This window comes from Melopsittacus undulatus, chromosome 2 (genome assembly GCF_012275295.1).
Source record: "Melopsittacus undulatus isolate bMelUnd1 chromosome 2, bMelUnd1.mat.Z, whole genome shotgun sequence".
Taxonomy (NCBI): domain Eukaryota; kingdom Metazoa; phylum Chordata; class Aves; order Psittaciformes; family Psittaculidae; genus Melopsittacus; species Melopsittacus undulatus.
This window is the reverse complement of record NC_047528.1, coordinates 51,636,458-51,660,593: the sequence shown is the minus strand read 5'-3', so window position 1 is coordinate 51,660,593 and position 24,136 is coordinate 51,636,458. Positions and strand designations below refer to the sequence as shown.

General features: G+C 39.8%; 1 protein-coding gene across 1 annotated transcript; it reads right to left on the bottom strand.

Annotated features, from left to right (window-relative positions):
* Positions 1-215: 215 nt before the first annotated feature.
* LOC117438991 (dnaJ homolog subfamily C member 3-like) lies at positions 216-23,666 on the bottom strand. Its single transcript, XM_034074636.1, has 11 exons — positions 23,639-23,666; positions 22,192-22,316; positions 21,506-21,580; positions 13,042-13,194; positions 11,570-11,751; positions 9,689-9,808; positions 7,789-7,894; positions 7,562-7,682; positions 2,470-2,602; positions 1,513-1,661; positions 216-775 (listed from the first exon to the last, which is right to left on the bottom strand). The coding sequence occupies exons 1-11, from the start codon at positions 23,664-23,666 to the stop codon at positions 618-620; spliced, it is 1,350 nt and encodes a 449-aa protein (XP_033930527.1). The 3' UTR covers positions 216-617.
* Positions 23,667-24,136: the final 470 nt, after the last annotated feature.

Sequence of the window (24,136 nt, the reverse complement as noted above, 5' to 3'; positions counted from 1 at the left end):
GCAGGCATTTTCAAACACTATTACTTACAAGCAATCTTTTCTAAGGGCAGTTGTTGGGACACTCTTCCCATATGCAGCATCTCTACGCTACCTATGGCACTGCTGACAGTAATACAGGAGTAGGTGGTCCCCAGGGGTTCCCTTTAAGAATACTGAGAGATGGGTCACTCTGCCCAGCACAACTAAAGGTTTGTTAACATAGAGACTATTGTAACTACCTTTTCCATGTTTATTAGGCCCCAGTCCAGAAAAATATTTACATGCATTTTTACTTTTAAGCATATACTTGAGTCCTAAATTTATGTTTAAGTGTTGTCCTAAGTAGCCTCTTACTGGTTTGTCCATCCATGGTAATCAACGTGTCCTATATAACCACAACAAATAGGCAGTAACAAACCCCCACAGTAATAAACCAAACCGGTATGCACTTGGCAAGTTCATCACAAAGCAAAGCCTCTGAATCCTAAAAGAAAGAAGGAACTTTCTTCCAGTGCAGTAAGAATCTGGGTTAAGGACAACATCAGAAATTAAGATTTTGGGGTCTTGAACTGAGAGACTTTTTATTTTTCAATGATTTAAGTAAAAAACAGCAGCAGCCACCGGGAACAGTCTTAGCTCTAACTGAAGTGAAATTTGAATGTAAACGGTCCTCCTCCCGATCCAAAGGGGTTGAATCCTTGCCATGTGTTCCAGTTCCTGTGGAAGGGGTTTCCCCCACCCTGCTGACTCTCCGCATCCAGTGGGTCCTCTCCTGCATCAAACTTCCGCCGCATTTCTGGAGGAAACAAAGCCAAGGTGGAATCACAACACAGTAGTTAGGGCAAGAACACCAACCATCTTTGATGGCTGGTAACAGACACAGACATCCCCCTTGCCCCAGCCTTGTATTGGCAGCATCTGTAGAACCTAATTACTTTGAGGTTTTCCAAGCTGTCCAGGACACTGGCACAGAAGAGATTACACTCCATGAACACACTGCACGAAAAACTTCAAACAAGTCATTTGGCTTAAAGCAAGGCAAGACAGCACCTGCCTGTCCCATAGGGCAGGTAAGAACAGGACAGCTGCACTACCCCAATAACTGGGGTATTTTGTCCTTGATGAGTTGTGTTCAAGGCCAGGTTGGACAGGGTTTTCAGCAACCCAGTCTAATGAAAGGTATCCTTGTCTGTGGGAGTTGGGGTTGGACCTCTATGATCCTTAAGGTCCCTTCCAACCCAAACCATTGTATGAGTTTATGAACTCCAGAGCTAATCAATCCTGGAAATCTCTGCAAAATGATACCCTATAGAGACTTTAGTTTACAGTCACTGAAACACAGTAATTCATTCCAGGTTTACATCTGACTTCATGCAACAGATTGGATGCAAGTATTACTGCACTGTCTTCTTAAGATGGGTAAGAGGGGAAAGAGAAAAGGGGAAGCTGCAATGCTTATGACTTACACTTGCTGAATTTTACATTAGTGTAAAAATGTAATTAAAAAAAAGAAGTCATAAGAACAACCATTACCTGGGTCAGTGAGGACTTCTTTAGCAGCTGCTATATCAATGAATTTTTTCTCTGCTTTCTTCTTTTCTTCCTCGCTCTGGAAATTATCAGGGTGCCACTGGGATGCCAGCTTTCTGTAAGCTTTTATGATTTCCTGCTTTTGAGCATTCCTACATGGATAAAAACATAACTTAAAATTCTCTACTTGTTCATGTGCACATTAGTGAATGTACAGGTTTATTTTAAACACTGAGACAGTAACTAAGGGCATCAGGAAAATGATGAGGTGCTAGTCGGCCTTCTGGAGTGGAACTGAAGATTCTTTACACAAAAACCAGAAGAATCAGGCTGCAACTTTAAACAAAGATTACTCACTCTTTCCTTCACCACCCATTTACTTCCCTTGCAGAGATGCTACTGCCAGCTACCCTGCAGAATACAGTTCCCAGTCTGAAGAACTTACAATTGGTAACAAAAAATACGGAGTAGAAATCAAATTAGTTCACAATTGGAAAGATGAGCAATAGTAGTTCAGAACTAAGACATTTGTCCAGTTCTCGTCAGAGAAGCTGGTTTCTCAAGGTTAATGGCAGAAGTATTCTAGATACCTTTCAGTTACTCCTTTCAAACCCTTCCCATCTGTTACACTACCTGCCACAGCTACATTTTTTGTTGCTTTCAGTAATTCTCTCCAGTCTTAATTTCATCCAAAGTTCATTCACCTGACCCTTCATCTATACTAAGAGTTTCTTGCCAAGGGATCTATTTCCTTTCTTCCCAATGTTGTTTCTTTATTCTATCCAAAAGGAACTACAAACAAATGCTACTTAAAAGCTGAACACTGCTAAACTGCTACAGGAGGAAAATGAATGTAGCAACATACAGAACACTCAGCAGAGCAAATTCAAATGATCAGCCCTAGATGTACTGGTTTAATAACTAACGTTCATATTATCATCTCAGATATTAATATCTCACCTTTTTACTCCTAAGATTTTATAGTAATCCCTCTTCTGTGATTGCTTCAGCATCTTCTGGGCACGTTCCAGCCCTTCCCGAATCTGCTGGTCATTTTCACTATTGGCTTGAGCAGTCTCATAGTCTTTAATAGCTTTAGTAAAAAAAGTAAGTAAAAGAAAGATTACACGACTCTTTCATACACTTCAATTTAAAGAACTCAACCACTAACCAAAACCGAAGGTGTGCTATTTCCATATGTAAACAGCAGAGCTTTTATTTCAACTTTCCCTGTTTTGGGGTGGGGAGTTTCCCCAAAACCTTTGAGTAGAGGAGATGAATTTTTCACATATAAATTAGGCATTTTTCTTTCTCTGGGTTCACCACACTTTTTGGAAAGAAAGAAGAGAGGTTACTAGTCGTGGGTCAGACCACTCTCTAGAAGCTACAACAGTCACACGAATGAATGTAACGAGCATCTAGGACAGGGATGAAAAAGAAGTCAAGAAGGAAATTTCAGGAGCTGGTATCTGAAGAGCCCACTGCAGGGTGTTACTCCCACACTGCTGCTCAAGCGAAGATGCGTGACAAATTATATTAAACTAATATTCCTTCTCCCTGTTCACCTCAATCGAGGATAAAAAGCCTCTTCCTCTCTAATGGCGATAAAGATGGATTTCAGATTACGAGAAGGTTCATACTGTTAGTGCAAGACAAATATTTGCCTTTTATGCTTCTGCATAACATGTTTTAAGGCTGGGGTTTTCCCCAAAGGCATTCTCTTTTATTTCAAGAAGTGGCATTTCTCAGGAATGAAAGGAGGAGGTACTGTAATGTATTCATGAATTATTAAGACATTTCAGGTCAACACTTTAAGTAAACTATATTACTATTGTAAGCGGCAACTGAATGCTGAAGACATCAAGTTTACCAATTCTTTGATATCAAGACTTATCAAGGGAAGCAACTGTTTTTAAATCTTTAATGAAGCTGCTCTTCTTTCACTGTTCCGATCGTCAAAATCTCATTTGCAGATCCAAGTTTCCTCGGTTTCTCCAGTTAGACAAAATACTTGCAACAGATTATTTCCAAGCAGATGCTATTTCTCAGCAGGTGTTACATTTGTTTTTCACTGTTTCTGAGCAAGGCAGCAGGAAGTGCTAATGAATTCGTATTACCCAGACATCTGATACCACTGCAAGCTTGGGTACTGAAAAAACACACCACAAAACCACAACACAATAATCCAAGAATATTTCCAGTGCCCCAATAGCTTCCATGTGCTATTACAAGCAAAACAATTTTTATTCATTTTCACATCACTGGACACTGTCATCTGCTGCTTCAAAAAAGCATTTTGGCTTCTGCTGGTATTTGTAATTATTTGTCCAGTCATTAAAAAGAGCCCCAACAAACAGGAGTGTACACTAATGCGTGTGCCCAACATATGCTGTCAAGACTGATACAAAGAATGAAAATGCAGGGATTTCGTCATGCTGCTTTACCACTCCAATGATTTTAAGCACCAGAATAATTAATCTGCTTCATGTAATAATGGGAGGTCCCACCACAATGTCTGCCAAATGCAGATCAGATTGCTCAACATCACTGAGTACCACATCACCTACAGCACACACCGCTGCTGGAAACCAAGCTGCTCAGGGTCAAGGATTTGCAATGACAGTACAAGACTGACTCCTGATTTAAAGGCTGCAAGCATTAAGCACACAGGAAGGCATGGTTTTCTGTACTGCACACTGCAGATGGAATGTGCCCAGCACACCTGATGGCAAGTACATTTTGCATTCTCCCAGTTGGAAGATGCTTCAGTTTTGATGGTACTCTCCAGTGTAGGAATTTCCTTCTTTCAGAGAGTTAATCGCTCTCCCCACCTGAGGGGTGAGGACTGGAAGCAGGTGGAAGCAGGATAACAGCTTCCTGACCACCAGCAGTTTGCTATGAAAACATGAGAAATATTCCTATTTCATGTCAAATGAGATATTAAATTAGTTCCACTCAGTCCCTATTTCTAAATGTATTAGTCCCTCACATACCCTACTAGAATCACTGACCTGCTATTTCAGTGAGCATTTGTTCTTCCTTTCATCCTGCCCCATGTATCCCATGACACAAAAGGCAACCAGTTACCAGTGCCAGCTTCAGCATGAATACTTTAGTCAAATCTAACTACAAGAGTTTGCACAACCTCTCAAACAGTAAGCACATCGTTATCTCTACATAGCTTAGCTGTCTTTCCTATCTTGCCTACCACCTCTAAAACAGAGTGACCAAGATTCCCATTATTCCACATGCAGAGTTCATGTACTGTCAAACACCAGTAACTGCTGACAACCTATGTCCACGTCAACTGTTAGAGGAATAACTGAACCAGTTATGGTCTTACTGAAACAGGGACTCTTTCCTCTACAGCAATAGGGTAGGGAGGAGAGGGAAAAGAAAAAGGTAGGGGTTTTAATTCTTTTACAAAACTCATGCTGTATACTTCAGACAGACTCCTGTACTTATGAGGTAAGCCAGAAACTGAGTCATTACACATCTGTCTCTGTAGACAAGCCCTGGATCCCATGTGATTATAAAGTAATTAAACCCATTTGACAGGAATCAGAACTCAGCAATACATACTGAAATGCATCTTGAAGACTTAACAATAATAGCCTTCAAAGTTCTGAATTACAAGTAATTCAAAATTTTCTGGCTTTAAAACAGAAAAATGGGTGCCTCTAGCTTGAAGTTTTCTTGAGAGGAGAATGAGAATCAGTTTCCCCTTTAAATATAAGGCTACATTTTTAATTGCTCTACTGTTCTCTACAGCAGAGAGAAATCAGCCATCATTTTTACAGCAGTTAAAACTTAAGGATAAATGGAGGCACCTTTAGGCAGACTAACATTAATGGGCTATAATAGTGTTTATGGAGGCTCTGCTGGAAGGCAGAGTGTAACTACAACCATCTCACTACTGTCAGGGGCAGGAGAAAGGCAGACTATATGCTAAACCACAGGGATTCGGATGAGCATGGTTCCGCTCTAGAGTGGCTGTCCACTTAGAACCAGGCCAGGCCAAACCAGCAGGCTCCAGTCAAGGAAATAAGTTCTCCCAAATCCTAGGTGTGTCCCCTCCATGTTTCCTTACATCCCATAATAGGCAGGCATTTGCTCCATCAGAAAGCAAGCTGCATTTGTGCAGGACCTCATTACAAAGCTTTTTTCCCCCCTTCTACTTTCCAAGAGTAGAGAGATTCTCTCATCCTAGATGAACGAGAAACAGATGAGGATTTAACTGATGATAATGTTAGAAAGATCCAAATTGAGATTCATCAATTTCAAGAAAAACAGATCAATTCTGTCCATTAGTAAGAAGCAAAAGGTACATCAAAGAGGACTCATAGCAGGGCCTGTTTGGTCTGCCCATCTGCACCCTCCTCTAGGCTGAAGATTCAGACATCTTAAAGAGAGAAAACAACCTTAAATTTCCTTTGGGTTCTCCTTTTGCTGATACTTCTTCCTTTTACATCAAAAACCTCTGCACAAGCTTATCTTGTAGATTTGTATTCTGTACCTTAAACTCTTTTTAGAGAGGTGCTTGGGTTTTGAGGGGTTTTTTATTCATTTGTACATGCACTTTTCCCAGCACTCAGTATACTTCCACTGTTCTGAAGTACAGAAAAAGATGGGGAAATGCCTAAAGGAGGCCTCGTCACTGTGAAATCTTCCTGAATCTCACTTTAAGGCTGACACTGCAGTTCTAATCAACAGAGGGAAAACCATCAGCCTAAGAAAAACAGAAAGAAGATATTTTTCCTCATGCTTTGGGTTTGTTGAGGGTTTTTAAGCAACCCCCTTTGTACAAAGGCCATCAGTTCTCTGAATTACGCTTTCACCCTTTTTCTTTTAACAGGGAAAAAGGCTTGCCAGTCTCAGCAAAGGGGGACTAAGTCACTTCAGAGGTACAAAGTCTACAGGCCTGATGAAAAGGACTATCTGAAACCACACCAGTCCTCTTTATACTGTGTTTTGATTTGAGCAAGTAGGCCTAATATGAGAACAAAATGGGTATCTCGTATTTGAAGCAAGCTTCAGGAGGTGAACATTATCATCTCTCCTTAATTTCTCAAAAAGGCAAAAAAACCCATCTGTGTGCTATAAATGAGAACAGCTGCCTCATGAATGTTTAAATCAGAAAGATTTTTTTTCAGTTCTAAAGCAAAAGATCCAGTACCAGAATACAGAACAGAAAAATTGCTCTGTAAGTACTAAAAATCATGGAACTAGTTTTCTGTAGGTCTAAAGCCTACAAGTCCTCTCCATCACGTTTGACTGAAACAGCCCAATGCTTCAGCAACTGCTGCATGACTGAGCTCAGGGGCTGAACAGCCAAGACTGTCCAAATTTCCTTCTTAAGCCTTGTTTCTTGTGGAAACGAGATTCACTAAATTAGATTTTGAAGGTTTTTTTAAATAGCATATTAGCACTCAAAGAAACTAGGTAACAACATAATGGTGTATGCGAGGCACTTACTCCTCAGTCCCTGCTTCCTGAGGCTGTAGATGAGACCATGTAACAATATGCTTTTTATGGAAAGCCTGCATGGAAAACTCAGCCTAAGGAGTGGCATCAGTTTACTGCTCTTAACAGACCCATAGAGGTGAAGCAATGGCTATCATTTTCATCTGCCCTCAACACATGCTAGGGGGTGGAACGGTGTTGTTTCATGCTGCCATATAAAGACATTAAAATGGAGTTCCCAAAAAGGATTTATATCACCCTAACTATAATTACCTCTTACTTCTAGTTACCTGACACTGCTGATTATATAAAATGTGTTTAAGTAAGCTGAGTAAGCTGCAGCCTCATAAAACATCCTGAGCATAGCCCACTGTTGTAAAGACAACTGTGCTGTAGATAGAGCAAGTACCTTCCACTTATACTCATCAAGGCAAAATTACCAGCAGGTATTTTTGTGAAATCTGCAACTACCAGTGCTGATTAGGGATAACATAGTACAGAATCAAAGCACATGTTAAAAAACAGTTGAAACACTGACTGCATTTTAAATGCACACAAAAAAGTATGTGCAAATTGCATACAACTGTACCTTCTTCATAAAGGTCTTCCAGCAGATAAGCTTCTGCTCTGTCTTTCAGGGCATTCACATTGGTTGACTCCAATTGCAGAACTTCTGTACAAACTTTTATGGCTTCTGCAGCCTGCTGGTTCTAGGGAGGAGAAAGTACAACAGAAGTCATGTAGTGTTGTGGCTTGTTTTTTTTTGTGGTGGTGTTTGCTTTAAAGAAGCTTACAGACAGATATAACCAGTATTACCTTTGACAAGCAGTGGCAGATCCTTTCTTTGGCACGAGTAGCATAAACTGGGACATCTGGCTCAGTTTTCATTACAGACTCATACTTATTGATAGCATCTTGATACCTGTTTAAATCACAATAAGCATAATATCATGATATGCAGTAACAATTTCATGGTGTGATGTATTTACAAGTTTAAAAATCCACACACTTTTACATCCTTATAGCAATGTATCTTAACTTTAGTAGTTTTAAAGGTGTGGTGTGAGACAACAGTATGAAGAAACCTTTCAGCCACTTCAATTACATCCCCATTCCCTTTTCTGTGCTACAAAACAGAAGAGCAGGGACTATGCCTGGCACAGTTTTGCAGAAGGTAAAAACTACCATCCCTTACTGTGCACAGACAACAGTCTCTAGACTTGCCTTCTGTCCAACACACCACTTTGTACTTGGAGAAAAGCATTTCCCTCTCTGATACACAAGATGGACTAAAACTGGAGTCTTGCTGTGTGTATTATTTGCATTTCTTGGTACAAAAAGACAAGCCCTTGATGGCAGCTTGAATCAGACGGTTGTTTTCTCCCTTCCTCCTTTTCACAAGTCCCACCGTAAAAGGTATTTTTGCTGTGAAGGTTTCAAAAATGCTCAAGTTCCATGGTTTGAGTAAGAAATTGGTTAGAAAATTCACCTAAAAATGCAAGTGTGTGACTGAACCAATGGGTTGCTACAAGCCAGGAGAAATTCAAGCTCTCGGAACACTCCCCAAAAATGTGCCGATACTTGCTTAAATTAGAAGACTGAAGTGAAAAGAGCCCAAACAGATTGCTAACTTAATAAAACTGTCTTCAGTAGTGCTGATTCACATTCCTGATATACTTCATTTTGAAAAGCCACCTTGACAATGTTTAATCACTTATTAGGGGTCCTTAGATTACAGTTGGATATTGTGTGCTTTGTAACACACAAAACTGAAATAAAGTAAGAAACAGAAGAATACAGAGGAATTGTCTACCATTTAATAGGGTGCATTAAAGACACCCATTAGTCAGATCCATTTTTGCTGTCAAGGGACTGCAGAATTACTAGGTGGGTTTAATCTAAAAACGTGGGCTTTTAATCACAGAATAGTTGAAGTTGGAAGGGACTTCTGGAGGTCATCTGATCCAACTCCCCTGCTGAAACAGAGCCACCTAAAGCAGGCTGCCATATCCAGACCTGATATCCGTATCGAGATTCTGAGTACCTCCAAAGCAGGGAGACTCTACAACCTCTCTAGGTAACCAGCACCAGTGAAAACAAGGGGGTACTGGGGAGTACTTTATGTTCAAATGAGATTTCCTGTTTCCCCTTGCACCCATTGCCCCAGTCCTGTCACTGAGCACCACTGAAAGGTTTGCTGAACCCTCTCAGTATCCTCCTTTCAGGTGTTTATATACATTGATGAGACCACCCTGTAGAAGAGAAGGCTCAGGTGGAACAGTCAAAGCTATTTCAGCCTTTCCTCACAGGGACAGAGATGCTCCAGTCCCTCCATCATCTTAGTGGCACTTTGCTGGACTTCCTCTCTCTGTAGTTTCATCTCTCTTGTACTGGGAAGTGCAGCACTCAGGTGTGGCATCATCAGTGCCAACAAACAATATATGAGAGCTGACAGGTATCATCCCTATCTCAGTCTTACTGCCTTCTTTATAAAGAAGCTAACCATGCAAAGACAGTGGCATCAGAAGGAATCAGAATAGAACTGTCACTATGTGAGTCAGTATTTATCTTGATTGCAACTTGAGCGCTGTGCTCAGTTATCCACTTTAACTGCCAGCTGCAGAAAGCATCACTTAACTCCTCAATCAATAGTAAGTTGGCACCTCAGCAGTGGCTGGTTTTCCTCTTTGTTTTTAATATAGCAGTGAACACTTACCTGCCTTCTCGGATGAATTCCTCTGCTGACTCAATCTCCTTATTGAGTTTCTTTACTTGTTTATACAGAGAGAAGCACTGCTTGTGATCTTGGTCCAGTTTCAGACACTCCCGGACTTCACTGTTTCCAAGGAAGTAGGAATGGAAAATAAAAACAGAAACCGAAACAGAAGACATCACCACACATTATGACATTTCATCTGGAGGTGCAATGTAACATCTATAAGCTGTCCAGAAAAACAGTTGATGACTTTTACACAATCTCTCCGTTAAAAAAAGAAAATGAATTTAAAGTGGAACAAAGACTTCCAGAACATACAGGAATATTTGTCTGGTTTTGGATTCAATTATTTTGTACTGCCAAATAGGCAGAGACTGACAAGTGTTACATTAATAACTGACTAAACAGCAGAAGAAAAATATACACTGGGAATGAAATTACATTCATCAGGTATCAGATGCAACTGACTGTGATTTTCTTGTATATTTAACTCAGCTATATTACAATACCCATGTGGAAATGTATTTTATACTGCCTGAAACAGATGAAGCTCAACTAAGACCCATGCTTTTGATGACATCTCAGCCAAACCTGAGCCTGACTTTTCACTGCAAAGACTGTTTAATCAGACTCTGATTAGGGCAGATACTTCTTAAAATAGGCCAAAGTCTTAAACCCCTCCAGAATGCAATCATATGAAAGAATATGAGGTTTGTACCATATAGAGTCATCATAGAACAACCAAGGTGTTATTTTTAGAAGAAGATCATAAAATCTCATCTTCTTCCTAAGCACACACAAAACCACCTATTTGAAAATCATTAAGCCTGTAAAGGTAAACTGGAGAAACTAAGGGAAGGACACAATTCATTAGCCAGCAAGTCCAAGAGCTATACAACTCTCATACTATATCTTATGATGCAAGAAATAGAAAAGTGTCAGAGAAGAATAAAGAGGCTTATTCCTTTATACTGATACTATTCTATTCTTCAGCAGCTCTCTCAATTGTACTCGTAAAAACTTTTTGATTAAGTTAACAGAGTGTGCTCATGTCTGAATTTCAGGGGGTGGGTGAGAGAAGAAGTCTTACTGAAGAGATTCTGTGGTAGAAACCATATTGGAAGGAGTTTGGAAAGGCAGGCAGAGCATCTGAGGTGATGAGCTGCACAGAAACAACTCATGTGCAAAAAGGATTAAATTATTTGTCCGGCTAGGCATAGAGTACGAAGTTAAGAGTCTACATTGGGCAAGGGCAGTAATCTGCAGGGCTGACTAGGAATGGATAGGAATAACACCTTAAACTTAAGCAAAAATGAATAAAAGGGTAGGGTGTTGTCAAAAAATATTCCAATACTGGACACTGCCTTCAAGAATGAAACATTGACAGCTCTGGATCCCCAGCTTCTTACACTTGGATGCTTCTGGACTTTATTTATAAGCTTGTAATCTTTTGTTTCCACTCTTCAAAATGAAAAGCTAGCCTAGCACCAAGACTTAATGCATACATCTTTTGTTTGCACTGTAAACTTAAGTTGGACGAAGTTTGAAGGTTAAAAAAAAAAAAAAAGCTCCACCAAAGCAAGTTTAGAGATGGAGAAAAGCAATAAAGCAGTAACGTAAGCAACTCTGACAGACTTGCACTATGGCTTCCACTTTGGTAAGCAAGATGCTAGGAACCACTGATGGCTGGTCTGCCAAGAATAAGCATGGTGTCTTCACTGCCAACTCTTAGCTTCTGGAAAAGAGCTTCCTTTATCAGATCTAAGCCAGAGATGCTACTCCATCCAAAAACCAGACAACATAGATATTTCATGGTTTATCATGACCTATATCACCACATTGCGTCTCAATTATAATGGTTACAGCAAACAGGAAAATTACCTGAGTGATAATTCATGGTCTCCCAACTGATAATATATTCTGCTGATCTTATAGAAGGCTTCTGTGTTATCATTCTTTAATTTGGCAGCAGCTTTCAAGTCACTAATGGCTTTGCTTGGTTCTCCTTCCTTTATATAACACTCAGCTCGAAGTTCCCGTAGCTCTGCGTCCCAAACACAAACCTTGAGAAATCAAAATTAAAGCTTGTTTTTGGTCTATAACACTTCACTTTTTTTCCTCCCCAGCAAAAGAAAAGCCCCATTTAATTTCACTTTGCCACCTGCAATAGCATAAGGTTCAAGCTGCATGCAGAGCACATGAAATTAGCATCTCTGCTTCCTGGTGGATGCTGTGATGCACCTGCCCACATAGAAAACAAAGGCCTGAAAAATTTGTAAGTGATTCAATAAGCTCATGCAGAGAGATGAATTTAATCTGTTGGCACTGCTTAAACTGGGACAGTCTGTTGAGCCTCCAGTGAAGGATATCAGAATCATAACTTATTATATCTTCCCAAAAGACTCAGGGTAATGAACAGCAAGGATCAAGCTGTCAGATGTCCTCTAGAAAGAGACCTGAGGGCAAGATTCAGCCACACAAGATCTGATCTTGGTATCCATATTTTAAAGATATATATACAGAAGTAATAATGTCACAATATACAAAGAAAAGGAAATGCTAATCATAATTCGTTCTAGTGAGAATTTATTCTGGGTCTTATCATTTGTTTGTAAGCCATGCTTTTAGAGAACAAGGCTTTTATGCTTCTCCACATTCCCTCTCCGTAAACAAACTCCCACCCTTTGGCAGGTTCTTCAGCAAAAGCCAGAATGTTGTCAATTCCAAATCTGTGTTAATTTGCACTTGAAGAGTTGAAGCAGTTAACAGTCTTCTAATATATATTTCTATATGACACACAAAATGCCCATGATGAGTTATTTACACTTATATGATCAGCCTACCTATACTGATTAAGATTCGATACACACAGGTATCTACGGAACAAGCTGTAAACCAGAGAGATGTTTACATTTCTAACTTCGTGGGTTTAATCTTGTTACTTCATTCACTCAAGACAAAACCTGCCTGCATATAGGCAGTGAAAAATCTAGATGACAAACCTACACCTTCTATATTTGGCAAAACTTCATTGGTTTGAGAACAATTTATTCCCCATCTTCCCCAAGAACACCAAACTGTGAAACAATAGCAAAGTACGATCAAGGAAGTTATCTGCAACATAAGACTGGCTGAAGTTCTCTCTTTAACCCAAACTAAAAACTCTTATTTTGACTTTTTGCAAGTAGTGCTCAGCATTCTCTACTCTCTCATTATGGACTCACAGTGCTCAGCAAAACTGGGCCAGTTACACCAAGTGTTTTCTATCAGTGAAAAAGTTATTAAACAAAAATACAGATGTCAGACAGGAGCTCATACTTCCCCTTCACAGTACCATTATACTTCACACTTACTGCCAAGATTTCATCAAGAAGAGAAATAGCGGCTTCATAATCCTCTTGCTGGTAGGCAGATAATGCTTGTGAATGCAGGCGCTGTAGCTCATCAGATTTTGTCAGCTGAGTCTGGGCTTCTTTTTCCTCATTATTGCTAGGATTGGATTTAAGCTGCAAGCATTAAGGAGAGAGACTGAAATGCTTCTTCAAGGATCTCTTTTTGTCCCATAAATAATCATATCGTGGAGAACTGACTAAAGCTGCCAATAAAGCCAAATCAGTTTTAAAATTGCACTGGAAATGTTTCCAACTCCAAACTTCAGAAAAAGACAAGCATTTTTAGCTTCAATACAAGTTGCAGCAGGTGAGACAAATCCAATTCCTCCTGCCACAGTGCCTGACTGCTTACCATTGGACACATCATACATAAGTTAGTCCCCCCATCACCACAGGATGTCTCATGGATCTCTCAATTGTAGTCTAGTTAATTCATCTCTCTACAGTTATCATACACTTCATTCCTCAGCATCAGCAGAAATATCCACATAGTAGAATCACATACCTGACATTAAGTACAATATGTATTTAAAAATTCATGACAGAAATCAGTGTAACATGTCACAGACAGCATTACTGTAAAGCTGTTTCTTCTATTTCCCCCCACAAAAAGTGGCTACAGCAGCAAGTTAAGATGCCACACATGGGGGAAAGGCTGAACACTGGGATCAGCTGGGAATCTGTGCCTTTTGCTTCATATGTAATTGCAAACGAGCCTAAAGTTTTCTTCTACAGAGACTCCCATTTCTCAAGCCCCCCTCTCTGAGCAAGTAGAAGGTGTTATATTGCATTTGCTATTTTCAGAAAAAAACTTAAAAATCCAAAAGCCTCACAGGCACCTCTGCTTCCACCCAGGAAGACCCAGGGCCACAAGGATGATCGGGGTCTAGAGGATCTGTCTTACAAGGAGAGACTGCACAAACTGGGCCTGGTAGTCTAGAGAAGACCGAGATGGGATCTCATTAATGCACATAAGTATCTCAAAGGTGGATGCCAGGAAGATAGTAGTCAGACTCTTCAGTGGTGCCTGACAACAGGACAAGGAGCAGTGGCCATAAACTAAAACACCTCAAGTTTCACCTCAACATGAGGAAGAACTTCTTCACTATGAAGGTGGCAGAGCACTGAGCAGGCTGCCCAGGAGGATTGTGGAATCTTCCTCTCCAGAGGCATTCAAAACCTGCCTGAATGTGTTCCTGTGTGACACGCTCTAGGTGGACCTGCCTTGGCAGGCGAGTTCATCTATATGAACTCCAGGGGTCCCTTCCAACCCTAACGACTGTAATTCTGTAAAGACAGATATGGGCCAGGAATTCATTTGCAAGATTAGCCTGGATAAGGCACTGGCTCAACACTTGCTGACAATCAGAATGACTTCCAAAGTTTTAAAAGGGACAGACCACCAGGACTTGAATTTTTATTATTATTTTGTTTGCTCTAAAAAAAATTTGCACCACGTTTTGTTTCTTTTTTTTTTTAACACAAAATGTTAACTGAACTTACTGGGTCCTCAAAGTCACTCCTGACTTTTTCTTTCCTCCTTTATCTCAAAGTGGCCTCTTCCCTTTTTCTCATCAGTAAGTTCTTCAAACACTCAGATTTTGTGCTTCAATGTAATGCAATTCTCAGTGTAATCCACATGTAATGTAATTCAAAATCAGCCTTCAGAACACTTTAACAAAATTCCCCTTGGTTCTAACACTGAAGGATATGAAAGCAAAAAGCCTAAACACCACATCAAAAGCATGCACAAGTCCCACCTCTACCTTAGATTCATTTTAGGTCTTTTTGAACCTTACCCAGCTGTTTTATTTTACTCTGGCAAAAATCAAGGTGTACTTAGACCTGACAATTCTCCTTTATCCCCTACACCATCTTGCAGCACAAGGAAAGGAATGTGATCAAAGAGTTTTCTCCTTTGTAGGCTAATTCCCAACATAAGTCTCACAAAGCTTTTCTTCCAGTTACAGCAGAAGCTGCCTATAAACCCCTGGATGTTGTGCATCCTGCTTCTCCCCCAGCTCTGGAGCTTGTAGCAGAGGCAAATTTCTGCCCCTGTAATTTTAAAGTTCCAAGACTACAAAGCTCTCTGAAGTTCTGAACTCTTTAGTTACAGCTGATGTGCTTAATTTCTCTGTATTTCTCAGCATTTTCTGCTCTTAAAAATAAAGAGCTTTTGCTATGGACAAGCTTTGTATTTCCATTTAAGCTTATCTCACAGGAACACTGCACTAAGACACACCGTATGTTTCTTGTTAGTTATCTGAAGAAAAACGTCAGTGGAATATGAAAAGCAATGCTGCAACCATAGACAAGCCCAACAGTAATAATGACCATTTGAGTGAAACATCCTAGGTAATTCTGGCCAGTACAAACCATCCTGGTAAAGAAATATCCCTAGCTATCATTCAAACTAAAGCCATCAAGTGTTTGTGTGCTACAGTATGATGAACACATACACTCAGAAGCTCTTATTAGGTAATTAGTGCATTGGTATGATGGTTTAATCAGTAATATTAAATAAAGCTTTACATTCAGCTCCTAGGAAAAGGCTGAAAACATGATGTACTTACTTAATACTCTCATTTTGGTTTACTTTCTTCCCTCCCCCTCCTCCCCCCGTGTTTTTGCCCTGTGATCAGAGGACTGTCATCGTTTCAAATAACTGAAACATGATTCATTATTTCTGCTTTTCCTCTGAAGCAGGAATCTTGGGGGGGACAACTCAGAACAACTGCTCACACTAAGTGTGCTAGAAAGGAACACGGTATTAAAGGAGCAAGAAAGGAGCAAAGTATTATAAAACACCCTTCAGCTGAATTTAATACAGGTCTAAGGCAAACATAACGCTCCTCTGCATGCTTCATTAGTGGCCTCAAGGCACAAAGTCAGAAGATATGTTGTGCTCAGTTCTGCTGGACAAGCACACTGCTATTGGTGAATGTATTCTTAGTACATCCTTCACTGTCTGATGTTTACTACATTTGGAATAGAATGGTAAATTAGCTGCAGTTTAAATTGCAGTAGAGCTAGCCGTCTGTTAACAGCAGCATTCATTTGCTACTGACACCCTCCACCCCAAACCTGCGCTCAATTCCTGTACAGAAAATAAAAAACCAGTATGCAGGAATGGCTTTGTTACTATAAATAATTCTCTAGCACAGACTTACTACTATGGGTGCTGCTTTACAGCCTAGTCTCAATACAGGGAAGAAACCCACCCTACGTTAAGCAAAACCCTACTCCCCTTCTTCCCCCCATTTTCCCCTCCCCCCAGGTAAGCAAGATTAAAGGGGAACAAAATTATCCTCCTCTCTCAACTAAGTTGAGCTTTACAGCATTCAAACATGTATCTACCTTCTTCCCCCTTACTCTCAGTGAGGAAGCTAGCTTCTTCTACAACTTCATCTCAAGGCACAAAACTTCACAACATTAGCTAGCTTACTGCACCCAGGACAGTGGAAAACAGGTATTAGTAGTTCACTTCGTGAAACACAGCATCTTCTTGGCATATAGGAAGTGTTTCAATCATTTTTACTTTAACTAGGCAGCCTTGGGATGGCTGTGTTGCATTTACAGTCAAACACCAAGTAGTCAAAAGTTTTCCGATGGGAAAAGCATTTTAACAAGGTAAACAATCCATGCTGGTTTTCAATAGACAACATCACACCCCCCCAACCTGCCATATTTCACTGCATTTCACAACTCTATCAATGTGACCTTCCTAACTATACACAAAAGTTACACCAACCACACACAAAGCTACATAAAAAAATACAATGCACCACTACTTCAGAAAAGTTTGTTAGTAGCAGGGCATCCAAACTTTATCAGCAGTGACAAAACACTGAAGTGAGACCAATGTTAAACTACATAGCACCATTTGTGTTTTGTGTGCTGGAAGGTGCTCAGGTTGACCAGAGAAGCTGTGGCTGCCCCATCCCTGGCAGTGTTCAAGGCCAGGCTGGATGGGGATTTGAGAAACCTGATCTAGTGGAAGGTGACCCTGTCCATGGCGGAGGGATTGGAACTGGATGATCTTTAAGGTCCCCTCCAACCCAAACCACTCTGTGATTCTATAAACAGAGCAAGTACCTCCTGCTATCAAATTTAGTACGAACTCTTTGCTTCAGGATCTTTTCTCAGAAATATAGCAAAGGGTTAAAAGACATGCCTAAGCTAATTCAGCGGTTTAACAATCTGTCCTTCTTTCCATCTACATAGTACTACATCTTTCTTTGCAATGGCTCATTGATGATACAGGAAGAAGTTGGGCACTTGGCACAGGAATTCTAAGGAAGAACAGTTACAACCACCTTAGAGAAAAAACACCAACAACTCTAAATCCATACTCAGGATACAGATTAAAAATATACAAACAATTCACCCATAGCATTTGAGTATCTTAGTATATATTATAAACAGACAATATCAGCTTGAAAAAAACCCTCCTAAATACTGTTGTTAAAATGAAATTGTTAAAAAAAATGTTACAGATGTACTGTTTCTATACCTTGCTTAGAGTGGTCCAGTGCCACTCATGTAGGCATACATCTACACATTCTAAAGCTGTTTTATTTTCTTCCTTCTTAAACATGTAAATACACAAGCAATGAAAATTGCTTTGGCTTGTGAAAAACATCCAGGGGAACTGAAGGAACCTCCACTGTTTGTGTTATCTAAAATTAAGATATCCACGTGCTCAACAACAGTGCACAAAGGAAAACTCCGCATTGGCAGAGCAATATATTAGCTAACACTATTGTGATGTTAGGCAGATGGAAAAAAAGCAAGGAAATACCTTGCAGTCTTTACCTAGAAAGCTACAGATGATCACAGGACCACAGAGGAATGTATTTGGAAGTCTAATGTTACTTCGATCTGGTTACTAGAGCTTCAAACACCCAACCCAAGATTCCCTAGTAACTTAGTCAAATGAAGTTATGCCACTGTAACTTAAGACAGTCTCCTCCACCTACATCCCAGATAATACTATTACATATAGCAACCAATCACAGAAAACTATTATCCAGTGTACTTCGCAACAGCTGAGGACTTCTCTACAAGACAATTTGCAGATGTACAGTGCTCAGCCACTTGGCCTTGGCTGACATCTAGTGGAGCTGGAAGTAGTACCTTCAGTTTCCAGCTTTTAAATGATTATGCTTCCAAAGGAGACAGAAGTGCATATTTAGGGCACCTAAATTTAGAGTATTTATTGCAACACACTGCAACTGTAAGCATTATAGTTACTCTCAAAACCAGGAAGACTTAAATATGATAGCTTGGTCCTTTCCACACTTTCCAACAGACTAGGTGGAATTTCTTTTCTATTTTCGTGCCTTACACTGAATTCAGCAATTTAAATACTTAGCATTTTCTCTAGCACACAAGCAGGGTCACAGACATTATAAGGCATATACAAAGGGCTGTCAGGACTTGCATTGCTTTTGTCATATTTTCAGAAGGCCTTTCGTCAACCAAAACATATCAATATTTCTTTTAATTTCACTAAAAATCACATGCTTACAGATAAATATTCCAGAGCTTTTGTGGATTGAGGCTACAGATATGAGCACTGATGTGCCCACAGATCTGTCCTGTTGACTTCTATTATTCAGAAACTACTAACCAAAACAGAAGGAACTTGGTATTAAAGCATATGAACATCCACCCGAAGTTTGAGCAGTGAAATAAATACTATTCATATGCTGTGAGCAATAACTTTCCGAAGTGTGCTAAGGACTTCTTAATCCTTGTTACATCCTGAAGACTCTGAACACAAGAATTAGACCCCTACGTTGACACTTGTTATAAGCTTTGTTACCCTCTAGGTCCTAGACTTCAAAACAGGTAACTGAGTTGCAAAGAAAAATGCTAAACATCTAAAGATTATCAAATTGTGATTCTGTATCACTACATGGAAGAAGTCCTGGTCCATGTAAGGAATTCCATCAGCTTCATGCATCTGTTGACTAAATGGAGAGGTTCCTAGAAATGTAGTATTGCTTAACACCCCTGGCAGCATTCAAGGTCATGCTGGATGAGGGTTTAAGCAACATGGTCTAGTGGAACGTGTCCCTGCCCATAGCAGGGGGGTTGGAACTAGATGATCTTTAAGGTCCTTTCCAACCCAAACCACTCTATGATTTTATCACTTTATGTTGAGGCATAAGTCTGAACCACACCTTCTACCCAAACCTCATGATGAATTTCAGCCAACAGGGAGGTACAAAGTAGACAAAACAAATAAAGACACCTCAAAACAATGCATGAAGACTGGGGCTTGAAGCAGCTCTGTCCCTGAAAGAAGTGCTTCCATCCTTTTCAGTCAGGCATTCCCACTGCCTGCTCTCACACTGGCACTGCCTCACAAGAGAGCCAGTACCAATATGCCACAGGAGGCAGAAATACAGAGAAACTGTTCTGCTCAGCAGTCAGGTAACTTCAAAGAGGTACAGGGTGCTTGTGAAACTTTTCCCATGTACTACAAAATCATGCAAATAGAATTTAAGGATATGATTTTTTTTTCATGTTTATACACTAAAGGATAGTGGTACTACTCTATGTAAAGAATAGTTCCAATGATTCTTTCAGGCTCTACAGAAAACCACTGCTGTTACAACCTGGGAAAGTTTACTTGTCATCCCCCTGCCTCCATACAGATGGGCTGATCTTTTCTTGCTATTTCTCTGCCTCAAAAATGATTGCATCTCCTGAAACACTGAGATCCCTTTCAAGAACATGACTTTAAGAGGAGGGATGGGAAGAAAAAAAAATGCTTTTCAAAGTCTCCACTGGGATTCAGACTTTGGAATATGCTTGGAGAAAACATTTTACAGACAGATCACTACATCAGTCACCTTGCAGTTCTGGTACGCACACAAAAGAACACTGCTGATATTGACTCTTAATGCAACCATCACACAGGGAATTACAAACCATCTCACTCCTACATGTCTATCTTTGATAGTCCAAGTAAAATTACTCTCCCTAGTTTCCACACCCTGACATGGTTTCTCCAACTCAAAAGCGGAAAATACTCTAAATTCTGATCTGCTCCCTTGAAATCAGCACCTGACCCAAAGAGTCTCCTGTGTGAAGTCACACAAGAGAAATAATCTACAATCATTAAGGGCATATAATATACTTCAAAGAAGGCTTTACCAGAAGAAAGCCCATCTCATCTACACAACTATTTCCTCAGGAAAATAAAACAACACTGAAGGCAGAAACTCCCACATTTTTACATCCCACAACTCATTTCTGTACACGTATGATGTTCTCAGGAACACCTACTCTCAGTAACATCCTGCAAGCCTGCACACTAAAGAAAGTGGATTATTTTTCTTCAAAGCAAGACTTTCAGCAAAAAAGAATGGATGGGGTGAAGGTTGGTTCTGGGTTTTGCTGGGGTTTTTGTGGTGTTGTTTGTTTAGGGTTTTTTGTTGGGTTTGTGTGTGTATGGTTTTGGGGTTTTTTTTAATACAGCATTTCCACCCTGTCTTACCCTAAGATCCCACTGGTATTTCTTTGCATTGTATCTGCAATAGTAGCAGAAAGAAGTTTCAAGGTACAACTTATTCTTTTCGGCTCCTTGACCAGTGAATCACAACATGAGCCAAAGCTTTCTAATGGCTAGTATTGCCCCTACCATTTTTGTTAGCAAAAAGTAGAGTCTGGGTGTAAGTCTTGAGATCACTTCAAGAGCTACTCAATCCCTAACAGACTCACACCTTCTTTCCTCCCCTCTCATTTACAAGAAAAAATACCAAAGACTAAAGGCAGTAATCTTAAATTTTTGCAGTTGGTTTGGAAAACGGCAAGTTCCCTGACAAGTGACCGTAGCATTTCCATTACATAGCATTAAGCTATACTTCAAGAAACAGTAACAGCAAAGAGATGCATACACACTCAGATTCAACACCGACATCATGTAATTGCTACAGCAGCAACTATGTCCTCTGTTAATCAGAGCTGAATACTCTCCCGCATTTGCAATTACACTTTCAAATTCTATTTGTTTTGGCATAAGGAATATGCAAGCTGTTCAACTAGCAACTCTTGAAGGGTAAGAATAAGAATGAATCTTACTTATGCTCATGCTTACAGAAATTTTGTGCAGAGAAGGAATTGGGTTTCACATTTTCTCTGAGGAATTTTGTTCTAGATGAGTTTATTTTCGCAATGTAAGGCTGAAATGTACACATACCCATGAACATTAAAAAGAAAAAAAACAAAACAACCCAAGTGAGCTTTAGGTGGGTAACATCCAACTGTGTTTGTATGGAAACTCTGAGCACTTTCTGATCACGGAGGAAAAGTATTGTCAATGTCACGTCACACATGAAATATGGGGAACTCCTCAGACTCAGAATCCAACCTTAAAAGCAATGATGTCATTCAACTTAGGCTTCCAACTTACCACATTTTTAAAGTCATCCTCTGCTTCATCAAATTTTCCTTGCTTGAGCAGTAAGTGTCCTCTCTGTAATCTCGCCTGAAATAAAACCATTTCTTTTTATGTACAAACTGGAATTCAGCAAATTATGAACATAAACTTCAGCTTCCTTTATCAAGAAAAAGAAAGTTGAATTTTACTACAGCTAACAAGCTGAAACAGATCACAACACCCGTTCCTCATCTTCTTGATTTGGCATTCTTAAAAAGCCTCTTTGATGGTAAAGGATCACTGCACCAGAACTGATGGAGAAAAAGCAGCCATAGTTTTTATGAGCAGCTGAAACTCATGTAAAGAATTCATCTGAAGAGTTGCACAAAGCACAAGTTAATGTTTACCTTACACCAGTTACTTGATTATAACAGATTTAAGAAATCAGAATAAATAATTGAATAACCACAAGCAAGAGAAATGTTCAGCGTAAACCCATGAGGAACATGAACTTAATGAATCTACTACTAGTTGTTAGAATAACTGTCTAGACTGTACTCAGCATAGCTACAAATTAAAGCACATACACCCCTGCTATTATTTTACCCTGTTAAAAGCCTTATGAGTAATACTATATTTCTGTTGAGCAAAACCTGAAAAAACAAATTTGAAGCAGGGGGGGTTTGTGCTTGAACACTTTCAATCGCAGTAATACTTACTGATGTGAAGTCCTGCCTTAATTCAACCGCTTTACTTAAATCACAAATTGCTGCTTTTGATTTGCCCATGGCTAAGTACACTGTGGCTCTTCTGTAATAAGCAATGTAGTTATCAGAGTCTGCCTCTGCAAGTGAACAAACAGTAATCAGAATACTATCTCAAAGCAACTGAAACTTTGGGTAAAACAAAACTTTAATAACTAAAATTATCTGACTTTTAAGCCACTGGAAAAAAGTGGCACTTATAAACAAGGCATAACATTTGTAACAATATCCAAGCACTATGCAGTTTCATTTAACAATAAAGATTACAGAACTACAATAAACTCTAAATGAGTACTGAAAGTGAAACATGTACACATTTTTCACCTTTGTACAGGAAAGCAGCCACTAATGCTAACCTTTTATCTCCAACCACATGCCTGCATTTGAAAGCATATTAATGCATAATTCTCCATTCCAGTCCCTGTCAATCATACAGGATGCAAGCAAGTAACTCCAAAATTACCAATATGCAAGTCCAATGCCCACACAGACACATAAACCAATCATCTATTGAACTAGCAGCAGCTTCTTTCTTTAATACTAAAGTGGATACTAACACCCCCTTCTCCGTGACAGACAAATGGACATACATTAGTAAAACCTGAAGGCTAACTTCAAGGCCCACATATTCCACATTGTATGCTGGTCAAACTTCCAAGATCCGGCTATTTTAACAATTTTAAGGCTAGCACATACGTACCCCCTTACAGAAGGCAATCAGGTTCTGAAACTGAGTAAGACTTCCCTCAGTATTCTCCTCTAGGCAGTTTTTCAAAGAAACAGGCTCTCAAGAGCAACTTAAACCACCCAACCAACCAACCATACACAGTAGACTTCTACTGTGCTATTAAAAAAATCACCAGAGTTTGTAGACAAGACACCCGTATCTGTCACAGAAAACAAGTATTTATTGTCCTCATCTCATCTGAGGTTAAAGTTCAACTTTAAAATAAATGGAATAAACAGCACTGCCAAAAATCTTACGGTCAGTAACCAAGTTTCATAGCTGGCCACCTCTCTTACCAAAATGCTAGTTCAAGTCCCACTGGAAAAAGTATCTGCACCCTTTCTCTCCAATGTGTTGGTTGTGAAAGTCAGAATGCCCAGCACTGAAACTGAATTACAACTTCCATGCTGTACAGCAACATGGTGGACATCTAGCATATTTAAATGTTGCTACCTTTCAAAAAAGGGAGGTATTAAATCCTACTGCATGCAACTAAATATGTATGGTAGGCACACATCAACAGCTGAAATTAAGGAACTTCATTAATACACAAAGGATGAAAGAGAGGAAAAGAGCAAACCCAGAAAGCACATTCCATCCCAGAAGGATTATGGTCTTTCTGACAGTTTTGCCTCAGTTCCCCAGTAACAGTAATGAACAGCAGTTGGCATTTACCCAGAGAGAAAGCATAAGCCATCAACATGACACGACTGAAGAAACAGTTGTAAATTTAACGGGAGAGAAAACGGACAAGAGCTTTCTTCTACTTTAGAAGTTTGAACATAAGCAAAACAAAAAACAACCAACCAAAAACCCACAAGAAAAACGAACAAGGAAAAAAAGTAGGCAGGCAAAACAAAACTATCCATTTACCTCTCTGTCTACAATAATGAAACACAGACAAATTAGCATTAGAAACATTTCTCCCCTCCTCTACAAACACAGTCGGCAAACTGCACTTTCTTCTCAAAAGGCAGAATACAAAAAAGAAACAAGTCTGATCACAGTTCCAGCAATCAGGCTCAAATCAACATACAGCTAAGAATCCTGTCAAGGCCACAACACAGGTGGTCATACCATAGTTTTACCGGCTGCTCCAACAAAGCAGAGGATTTCTTTCCTGCAGGCACCTGACACCACTGCCACCTGCATTTGAACAGCCACAAACTGTAC